General features: G+C 42.0%; 1 protein-coding gene across 20 annotated transcripts in view; it reads right to left on the bottom strand.

Annotated features, from left to right (window-relative positions):
- Positions 1 to 233: 233 nt before the first annotated feature.
- Positions 234 to 11,269, bottom strand: part of TCF7L2 (transcription factor 7 like 2) — a 182,393-nt gene continuing 171,357 nt past the window's right edge. For 8 of the 20 annotated variants that reach the window (XM_054207124.1, XM_054207125.1, XM_054207123.1 and 5 more), the window contains 4 exons: positions 10,045 to 10,093; positions 9,418 to 9,468; positions 8,179 to 8,251; positions 234 to 2,556 (listed from right to left, as the gene is read on the bottom strand). In XM_054207124.1, the coding sequence (XP_054063099.1) occupies positions 2,127 to 2,556; positions 8,179 to 8,251; positions 9,418 to 9,468; positions 10,045 to 10,093 (603 nt within the window). In that variant the 3' untranslated portion in view covers positions 234 to 2,126. Of the gene's footprint in view, positions 2,557 to 7,539; positions 7,613 to 8,178; positions 8,252 to 9,417; positions 9,469 to 10,040; positions 10,094 to 11,269 lie in introns of all 20 variants that reach the window. The other 12 variants (XM_054207140.1, XM_054207141.1, XM_054207142.1 and 9 more) reach the window with 6 other exon arrangements.

Here is an 11,269-nt window from a genome sequence, read left to right as displayed (position 1 = left end):
AGCTTGCTGAGCGGGGAGAGGGTTGGTGCAAAACGAGTTTAGCAGGCGGCAGCACAGGAACCCGAAGGAAGCAGAGGATTTCTCACAACTGGAGCCGGCTGCAAGTCGCCATGAGTTTCACGAAATCTTTTTTTTTTTTTTTTTTTTTTTTTCCAAGGAAGTTTTCCACTCGGGCTGTAAATCTTTTTGGCCAGAGTAAAATGCAGTCAACGCATAAATGAGTTGACAAGTCATTCTCTGCACATACTAAGTTGCTTTTATTAATCCAGAACTGCATGCTACAGATACTGTACAGCATGAACATTTATTCATTACAAAAAATGGCTTCCAAACCATTAAAAATGAAAATCGGAATAAGAGCATAAAACGGAACAGTAACATCACAACTGTTAGGAAACATTCAAAGTATTCACAAAAAATGTTATAGTTAGCATCTTAATAAACCAGAGAAAAATCTGAGACAGTTTTACAATCGCTTCATGTCAACTACAATGGCACTGAATGAACAGATGAACAATTTTTCAGCTTTATACAGCGTTTTTTGCAACATCAACATGCCTAGGTTTTTTTTTTTTTGTTTTAAGTTTGCTACCTACCTGTATGTAGTAAGTGTACATAAAAGTGGCAGTCTGATTTTCCTTTTATGAATAATCTAATATACAGAATTTGGCCCTTAAGGGTTTATACCTCTTCATTTTAAATGCTTTCCGGACAATCTGCTACCAAACACGTCTGTTATAGGTGACATTAAAACTACATACATATCTACCTATGTAACATCACAGCAAAACAGGATGAACAAAAAAATTACAGCATTAAAAAAGAAAAAAAAAAAATAATAAAGTTGTCGGGAGAAAGTTAAAAAGTCACTGAGAATTTTGGCACATAAAAATTTCTGCACACAGCCTACAGTCCTAATGTCGCAGGGGACTCAGCTGCAGTTCTGAATGGGAGACATTTGGACCTTGCTATTTTTCAAACAGCGTTGCTAAAAATTCCCTTGCTAAATTTTCAAGTCTTTTCATGTGTAATGGCTTTTAAAGCAATTTTTTTTTTTTTTTTACAGTATTGATCCTTGAAAGAAATGCATCTGCGAATGTCCATTTGGTGGCAACTGTGTTTCATATAGCAAAAAAAAAAAAAAAAAAAAAAAAAAAATCACAAAAGGAAATCAAAAACAAAAATCCCGGAAAAAATATATATATACACATTTATATATAAACTTAAAAACCTTGTACAAATGAGTTGTTATATATAAGATGCTTACACTAAGGGAAAAAAAAAAAACTTTATACAATGTTTCAGGAAAAAAAGAGGAAAAAAACATTTAAAAAGGGACAACATACAGATACAACAAGCAATTTCTAAAGCAATAAATACTACTGGTCCAATAGCATTGTGATACTTTTAATTGTTGAGTAGCGTTCCCTCCCCCAAAAAGAACAACACCATGGAACAAGGTATATTAACACATTTTTTTTTAACCCTTTGTTTCTGTACATTTAAACAATAACAAGTAACATCACAATAAAGGTTGTTTCACACAAGGAAGAAAAAAAAAAGAAGTAGTAGCGGCACCGCATTCGTTGTGCCCTTAAAGGTTTAAAAACCAGATGTAAAATGATTGGTTCGCAAGCTCGTATTTAATACAAATAATAAAGAACCAATGCCTCCGGCAAGGGCTGCTTCAAAATTGCTTCTTTTTTTTTTTTTAATTTTTAAAATCAGTCTTTAAAACTAAGCTATTGGAACTACATAACAATTATGTATATATATATATTTTTTAAACGCTACAAAGACTTTAAACAGCTGTTGATAAAAATTTTGGCAGAATCATGAGGCTTTTCTCATCTACATATTTAAAAAGGAGAAATTGAAATAAGAATGGGTCAAATATTGACCAATGAACTCGATAAAACATCAACTAATGTAGCCACGTGGCACGAATTAAAAACAAAACCGAGAAACGACAACGAACAGTGGACGACGACAAGGAGGAGAAGGGAAAAAAAAAAAAATTAAAAGAAAAGGAAAAAAAAAAAAACAAAACCAAACCCAACCCAACCCCAAATCCCAACAGAATTCAACATCCCCGAAGGAAACCGAAAGGGCTAACGAGGCTAAAGCTATTCTAAGGACTTGGTTACGAGGGAGAGCGGCTGGGGCTGTGTCCCCGCCAGCGAGCTGTGGGAATGCAAGGAGGAGGTGGAGGGCTGTGCGAGGGATGCGGCGGCGGCCGGCGGGAGGGCGGCCGGCGGGTGGTCCAGGGCCCCGTTAGGGCAGCTGGCGGCAGGCAGGGCGCCGGGCTTGCTCGCAGCGCTCTCGGCGAGGACGAGCGAGGATGGCGGCGGCATCATGACCAGGTGCGCCAGCGGGTCGGGCTTCAATGAGAGCGAGAGGGGTTGCGTTTGTTCAGTCTGTGGTTTCGAGTCTCTGGAGGGGGAGGCGAGCATGGCGGGGGAGGACGGAGGAGAGTCTAGTAAGCTTCCATCTGAAGAGGGTGGGCTGACGCAGCTGCCTTCACCTTGTATGTAGCGAACGCACTTTTTTTTTCTCCTAGAAACAGGGAGAGAGTTATCTGTGAATAAAGGGCAGAGACGCTGATGGAGACAGTTTTATCTAAAGCAAAGAGCCGTCAATTAGCTACTCTGGGCTCTGCGCGGGCGGCAGCCCGGCCCCACACGCCGTCCTGGGGGTCTGGCGGGGTGTCCTCGGCACCGGGCCTGCTCGGGAACCTCCCCTCGGCTAACAGATTTGGAAAGGATTCACCAATTGTCTCTTCGTCCCCCTCCTCTTCAGACAGCCTCCTTTCCTTAGCTATTGTAATAATCAGAAAATCAGGTAAGACGTTTTTGAAGCCCACTGTGCTAATCTACAAACTCGGCTTTCCTCCGGGGGAGAGAGAGAAAAAAAAAAAAAAAAAAAAAAGGTTTAATGCTTATAAAATAACAGCTCTGGATAGTTGATGGTATCTCAAGATGTCCCATAACGCTGTCCAACTCAACGGGGCTATGTCTACACCTGCGTCACCTGGCGTCTCCTACGATGCACTGCCCTTGGGAGGCAAGGACGGCTGCAAACTACTGCTCATTGCTTTCTCCTCTGTTAAGAACCACACCAAATCCAGAAACGTCAGAGTCAGACAGGAGGGATATATAATAGAGAGAACGAGAGAGAGGGGAAATAAAAACAAAACGAACAAACAAAGCGAACAGAAGAAAAACCAGGAAAAGAACAGGATAAACAGAGTATGATCCAAAATAACAAGAATAACTGGTTGTATGGCCTGCAGGTTGTGGCTTTAAATCGACTCAGTTTTACTTTTTGTTTTAAGTGAGAGTGGTAGATTTGGGAAGCCGCTCGGGTGCATTTTGGGGAATTTTCCTCTGAGAGGCCATCCACGTAACTCCAGGGTGGGATCCAATTTCAGTAGGTGAAGAGCACGACGACAGGTACAAAGGTGAGGAGTAACATGGAGCTTATTTCACACCAGGGAGTATGAGAGTCTCGCAAGAGCCGCTCATCTTCCAATAAATGAGTAAGTGACCCGACAGAGATCTTTTCTCCTCCCTCTGTCCACTTAATAATGTAAAGGAGCAATGAAAACAGATGACAGTTTCACACCATCTCTCTTGCCAAGTATATGCAAGACAATTCTAGCAGCAGGACAGAAATAATGAGGGCAAACAACCACAGCATCTGGCAGAACGATGTTCAGTGGCCACCTTGACCCCAATAATGACGGCTCTCCAGCCCTCCTATTCACAAGCACACTTTCCATGGGAACTGCTGAACCGCTGTCACACAGGCCGAAGCATATGACAAAGTCTGTCCAGAGCAGCTCTGCCACAAAAAATTTGGACGCTCAACTAAGGTGCACAAAGCCACCAATGTGAAGGAGCAGGTTCTAGCTCTCCTCCTCCAGTGGCCACCTTGCCCTAGCTCAGCAATTTCATCAGAGGAAGCGCCTGTGCGTGGCACAGCAGATGAATGTCGCTGGGTGACAGTCCCCACTCGCGCAGGTGCCCCAGCTCCGCTGCTGGTCGCCGATGTTCTCCCCTATGTATGGCAACTACGTTTGACTTGGGTTAAACCAAGGTCTGCTGTCTAGGCAATGGGGCTAGATGTTTCTCGACTGCAAGGGAGATGGTAACCAGCTTGATCCTCGAGTTAAAAGATACCATCTCCCAGAGCCAGGATGGGAACAGCAGCCCCAGCTCCCCATCTTTCCACCAGCTTCAGTGAGGGACCAGTGCTGTGACAGCCCTTCCTCCAGAGCCTCAGGCTCTGCTCCACGTTCCACATGGCAAGGTAAAGGGTTAGGGCTATTAGAGTTTTAACCACGTTAGCCTGCAGATCAATACATGCTAAAAACTAAAGACAACCATGCAACTTAAATGTTAAAAAGAAAGAAAAAAAGAAAGATAGAAGACAGCAAGTGAAGGCTGTAAACCATGCTTTATTAGAGCAACGTTAAAAGACAGAAAAAAATTAATTTGGTGGGCTCAAAACAGAACCTGTTAACTCTTCTACCATCAACGTACAACGTGGGAAGCCTCTGGCTCTTGGCTAAGGACAGTTCTGCTGCTCTTTCTCCCCTTCCCTCACCTCTGTCTCACCACCTCCTTCCCAGCTTCAGCTGTGCAAAGCTACCAGGGCCACAGCTCATGTTTGGACCTTCTGTACAGCCCCAGTGGCAAAGCAGAACAGTGATGCTTCACAAAGCTCACTGATAATACTTGTGTGGAAAGGTGGGTTCTCACAATCTGGAGACTGCAGGGCTCCCCCCCGCCATCCCCAAATTAAAATAATTTGCAAGCAGAGACCCAAGCTCTGCCTGCCTCATGGGTGGTGGTCCAGAAGCCATTCAACTGGATTGCTCTGAACCTACAAGGCAGCTAATTATTTCACTGGAGGCAGTTTGAATCTAGTATGCCAAAAATTCAAAATTATTTTTTTAATACTATTTAAGTTCTGTGGCGTGAAAGGAAGAGCTCCCATGGCAAAGCAGACTTAAACCAGGTCTACCTGACTTTCTGACCACGCAGAGTTAACAACCTTTTTAAAACTAAACCCACTGGCCTGCTACCTGAAGTATATTAAATTCTTCAATAGTGTGGCCAATTTTAGTCTGAAAAGCCATTTACGTAAATCACGATGGCTCAAGGAGGGGACTTTTCTCCAGCCTGTGCCATTCCCACCACGTTATCTGTGGTCACGTAGGTGGCAGGGTTAGGTGGGACAGAAAGCATAGATGGTAAAACCCCAAACTCTGCAAGCCAAATATTACCAGAATTGAACAACACCAGGCAAGTCTGGTGAAGGGGAATAGACAAATATCCAAGGAACTCTTTTTGCATCAGTTTTGCTCTCCTAAAAGTGGGAAGAAAAATACTACATATCTCCTCTCTGAAGCACTAGTGAGGATTATTCACTTGTGCAGCGCTCTGAAAGCATCAACTGCTACATCACTCCAGTAAACACCAACAGACCTGACCTGGCTTGTGCTGCCCTTGAAGCTACCCCCAGGACAGCATCGGGGAACCCACAGTGCTGCAGCTGCCATGAGTGAAAGCCACAGAGGATGACAAGGGTTTATTCAGTGACCAAAGATGTCTCAGTTTCTACTGTAGTAGCGAACTGCACATCTTTAGCACCTACCTAAGATGGGCTACAAAGTGCTACCATGCTAGCAAATGCAGTGTTATAATGGTTAGGACCAGAACCAGGAGAGGAATGCTCAAACTCTAACTAGTGATAAAATGCCTCCATGCACTTGAAAAAAAAAAAAAAAAAACAAACACCACACACCAAAAAAGCATCTGACTCTGTATCAGTAAGTCTAAAGCTATCAGCTACACCACTCAAAGGTACTGCCCTGCTCAAAAGTGATGTCAGAAAGTTGTCTCTGATGGGCTGCAAAGATTTCTGACCAAAATCTGGCGTAAGTTAAGAGAGGGTTTATGCCTCACATGTAACCTAAGCACTGTACAGACAAAACGAAAAGTCCCCTTGCTGATAAAATGTAGTTTTAAGAGTATGCTGTTTACTTAAGCAGTTAGGGAAAGATAAAGCAACACAAACATGATGTGCCCCTGGTCCTGGTACTTGGCATCCAGAGCCTGACATGCTTCAAATACTCTATCTCTAGACTACACAAATATCTGCTGATAGTGTGGAGTGAACCAACTGCAGAATAAAACCTAATTAAACACAGCATTTGAGTCTTTGTCTAGACTCGAGCCGCCTGACCCAGTGAAGTGGCTACCCAGCTCTTCTGGACTGAACCCTTCCTCCTTTAAGCTTTAGGAAACTGCTGCTTTCAAAGCCTATTTAACATACATACTGGTAACGATATCTAAGACCCCAACACCCAGCACTAGCATGCCTCGAATGGGACAATATGCAATCTGTTGTAGACATTTCTGGTGCCTTATCTGGTATTTTGACATACAACACCACCCTCGATCATGTTTTCCTCGACACTAAGCACAAACAAGACTGCGTGCATACACAAAATACGATGGACGTCTGATCTACATTCTAAATGAGATGGAGCACATGGGACTGGCATGAGTAAGAGGGGAAAATGTGGGAGAGGAATCACTACACACAGAGTGTGGTTTGGGTTGAAATACCTACCATCATAATATTCCAAATTCAAAGACTGCTTGTATCAGAACAAAGAAACAACAAATTTAACCAAATGCGATCATATAAGGAAAAAGGAATGAGAAAAGAACTACTCGGTATCCCTCCACCAAGAAAGAAGTACGTACTGAGTTATACATGGAATTAAACTCCAGTAGAACATGGGCTGTCGAAATTTGGGCTCTCTGATGTCTTTCATCTCCTTTTAATGCTGGAAACTGTTCTACTAAAGTTGCAATTAGTTTTGTCTAGAGCTCAGGCGTTTACAGCTCACTTGTTGGGATAAAATTTTAGAAAAAATGTACTTTCAGAATCAGAAAAAAAAAGACATCAAATCATTTAAGAAACTGATATTTACATAAAACTTCACCGAGGCATAGAAGCCTGCAGGTAGCTATTTAATTTTGCAGCTAACACCAAAAAAAAATGAATACAATATAAGCTGTAAACACTGGCTTTTACATCTCTAATAATGAGAGAAACGCTAGTGCTGCAGATCCCATAACATTTTAAAAAAGCCTTTGGAGGCAGTGGCCTTAGACCCAAATGAAAGACAAAATACAGATGTCCAGCTAAACATTAATTTTGCTGACAATCTGGAAAAAAAAATAAAATAAAAAAAGCCAAAAAACTGCCAGCTTTAAGGACTTCAAGTTTTCTTGTTCCCAGTTCTACCACCAGGGAGAGGTTATTGGTAAAGAAAGAGAGAAAATGGCATTAAATTAGCAAGAAATTCCAAAGATCAAAGATTATTAGCAATTGATGCTGTGGGAGAGAGAAAGGTGGGGAGTGGGGGGGGGGAAAGATTAAAAAAAATAAAATCACACAAATGCACTAAGAGGACAGATTGCTTTTATTTCCCCAAAGGCCTAATGGGTAGTATTATACCTGCATGGTTTGCACCATAAACTCTGTCGGTCAAGCCCGAACAATGCCCGACACTTCTTTGGAGTATTTGCATCTGTTAGCATAAGGTAAACACAAAAAATACAACACAATGGTGGATAGAGCTCATTTGGTCTGTGTCATCTTAGCTACAGCTACGTTTAGCTTTCAGTCACCTCAGTTTTATTTGGTAATCTCCCCTCGTACCAAGGGCAGGAAAGAAAACAGGACTTTCACAATGAGCCAAAAGAAAACCAAAAAAAAAAAAAAGCCTCCGACACGGCCGTGCGTCCGTCCGCGCTCGATGCCGTGTTATCGAGGGCTTTGGGAACGACTTTCCTTGGAGGGCAGGAGCGTGGTTGAGCCACGGATCAGATGGGCTTAAGGCTGATGCTGTTTTACAGTGGGTTTTTGGCTAGCAGCAGCAAAGAGGAAGGCACAAAAACAACCAACAACGAAACAAAAAAAAAAAAAAGCAAAACCCTTTCAGAGAGACGATAACTCATGGCAGTGTCCCACTCCCTTGTGTCTTCTAGATCACAACACAGAGCTACAAAGCAACAAGGCAGGAAAAAAAAGGGGAAAGTACCAAATAAACCAGCTGCAAATCAGCCATAGCGAGTCTGGGAGAACTATACACACCTGCAGGGGCCGCACCAGTTATTCTGTTGATCAAGGCCAAAGCGCGCTCGGCATTTCTTAGGAGCGCTCAGGTCTGAATGAGTTCAAGAAAAGCGAGCAGAAAAGGGAGAGAGGAAAAAAAAAAAGAAAAGGGGAGAGAGGGGGAGAGAGAGAGAGAGAGAGGAAGAGAGAAAAGGGGAGAAAAAAGAGAAAGATAAAAATAAGGAAAAAATAAAAATAAAAAAGGGAATAAAAATCAATGTCCTCGTTATTAATTGCAAAATATTGACTTTTGATTTAAAAGTTAAAAAAAGTGATAATCACATTTTTATTCAACTCTTTGAGATTAGCTGTTGCAATTAAAGCTGCAGTATCCCTTTATAAAGGACTGTTTCTTTCCCTTTTAAAAGAGCAGGTGGAAAGTCATTGTGGCTGGTCTAGCAGGATGTTTCAGGCAAGATTTATTTGGGCTGGGGTTTTTTATTCTCTTTTTTGAGGGGGGGGGCGGAAAGGAAGAAAAGAAGCTGAGTATGGAAGTTAGATCCTGAACATGCTTTTTTCTTCAACTCAGATATAAAATAAAAATAAGAGGAAAAAAAAAAAGAAAAAACCAAAGGAAATTATATCTCCTGGGATAATGCAGCTTTTGGAATAACATTCAATTTATTTGTTTTAATTAAGTTGTATTTAAAAGAATGGATAAGAATAAGCAGATTGCGGAATGAGTATGTTAGTATCAGCCAGAAAATAAAACGTAAAGCATGGCAAGGTGCTGTGTTAGTGCTAGTGAATTGTAATGAATAGGCTTGAGCAGAAAGGAAAAAAAAAAATAAATAAAAAAACAAAACTAAAATAATAATGAAAAAATGCGTATGCATGCTAATGTGAGAAGACTTAGTGGGAGCCATGAAAAATGCCATTAGATTAAGGAGGTTCATTACTGACTTGCTTCCATTCTTAATCAGTCTCTTTAAAGAAATACTGCATATTCAATTTGCACAGTTAGTACAACTCTTGCGTTATTTTTACTGTATTACTGTTTTAATAGCAATTGTTACAAAAACAAAAAACAAAATTAAAAAATACTATCAAACATATAATAGATATAAAGATATATAGATAATAAATACTATCAAAACGTGTGGATGGTATTTTTTTCTTAATGTCATAAGTGTTTAATGTTAAAATCTATAATGGCAGGAAAAAAAATTAAAAAGCAGTTTATAAACTATTTTAAATGACTCAAAATGACGTTAGCACCTGTAATCGGAGGAAGTGAAAGGCAAGGATTTAGGAAACATTCGCTGTGTTCTGAAAAAAAAGAACAAATTATACAAAGGCTTCAAAAAAACTAAGTCAGGGCTTCTTCAAAATTGACTATGAGATTGCCTATGCAGTATTTCTAATTTCCTATATAGAATGGCAAACCTCCTTAATTTAACATGGGTGCGATTTACCACTGTAAGGCATGCATCAGAACATACAGGTTCAGCCCAAATTAATACCAAACACATACATACGTACGTACACGCACACACATATGCGCAAAATAAGCGGACAACTTTATAAACGATGGCATAGGCATTACAACTACGGCTCTGCAGTTAAAGGCTTTGCAATCACTATGCACAAATCCAGCTAACGTCACAAGAGGCTCTGACATGCAATGGCTTGGTTACTAGTTTTAGGAGGGCAATAACGCGTAAACAATTAGAGTGCATTTAAAAAAAAGAAAAAAAAAAAACAAAACCAAAAAGGCTGTCTAGTATAGGGGCCGGTTCCCCGTGAGGCCAGGAGACTCGTACCCACCTCCCCCGTACCCCGGAGCGTCACACCAGGATTGCCACACTTCCACTAAGCGAGCGACTGAGACTTATTTTTACTTACCATTGGTCTCGCCTGGCTGCTTATCCCTTTTCCTCTTCTTCTTCTTTCCCTGCAGGAAACATACACAAATGAGAAGGATTAAAAACAAAAAAATAAACAATCCCCAAACACGTCTCCTTGCAAAACAGCACTGTGGGATGGGACCACGGCAGCGTGGGAAGCTCCCCAGGGAGGACACCAAAGCACGGTGCCGGCTCACTCCTGGTGCTGGGAGGCTGGGGGGGAGCCCAAGGAGATGCTGCACCCCGGGGATGGCTCTGCCTGTCTGTCCCGTGCCTTTTCGTACAGCCTTGCTACAGCCCCCCCAATGCCAACACCCACCAGAGCCATAAGCAGCTGGGGAGGGGGCAGAACGACTCACAAGATGCTTCTTCTGAGATAAGATTATCATCACGACAGAAACACTGACTCTTCTGTGCTCCTGCTTCAAAAAAAATCATTTCTGGTCATGTTTCTGTGGGGTGGGGAGGGAAAGAAGGGCCAACAGCAGAGATTCAAGGTGGGAGAGTCCACGAGTAAGGTTGGTTTGAGCTCCCGGAGTTCCTCAGCACCCAAAACTGACCATCAAAGCAGATAAGGAAGCTACAGTAACGAGCAAAACCTAACCCACAGGTTTATAAGCGCACTGACAACTTAGGAAGCAAAGCCAGGAAGAGAAAAAAAATCCAGCTATAACTAAGACCCTTCCCACATTTTGCTCTATCACATAATAAAATAATCACCAGTAATGTTTTGCTAAACATCCCTTTCTCAAATACTGTCCCACAAGATGATACAATTGGTTACAGTTTCCGATCGGAGGGAGAAAGGCCCCCAGCAGTGTGGGAGAGGACAGGACCAGGAGCCCAACTTCTGTGGAAACCCAATGATTGTTTTCCAAGAGAAGAGTTATAAAGTAGTAAGCATGGCTCAAAAGAGAAAAGCGATTTTCTAAGAAAACTCTTCTAACACTGAGCTACAGGGTTTGCAGAGCTGCACGATAAGGCCAGTGTAGGGGACAGTGTAATTTCATTTTCACAGCTCCCCAGATGCTAAAACCAATGACTTTCGGGCCAGCAACGTCAGCTGTGAACAGGACAGAGATCCCTGCTTTTGAAGATGTGGTACTAAGAGAAGTTGGTGGAAACACACCAGGCCAGCAGTCCTTTGTGGTCAAAAGGGAACAAACATCTCTTGGAAGAAGGAATCTCACGGTACTTTTGAAGGGCTGGACATATCTGTGGGG

This window comes from Rissa tridactyla, chromosome 6 (assembly GCF_028500815.1).
Source record: "Rissa tridactyla isolate bRisTri1 chromosome 6, bRisTri1.patW.cur.20221130, whole genome shotgun sequence".
In the NCBI taxonomy this organism is placed as follows: Eukaryota; Metazoa; Chordata; class Aves; order Charadriiformes; family Laridae; genus Rissa; species Rissa tridactyla.
This window is presented reverse-complemented; position numbering and strand designations above follow the sequence as displayed.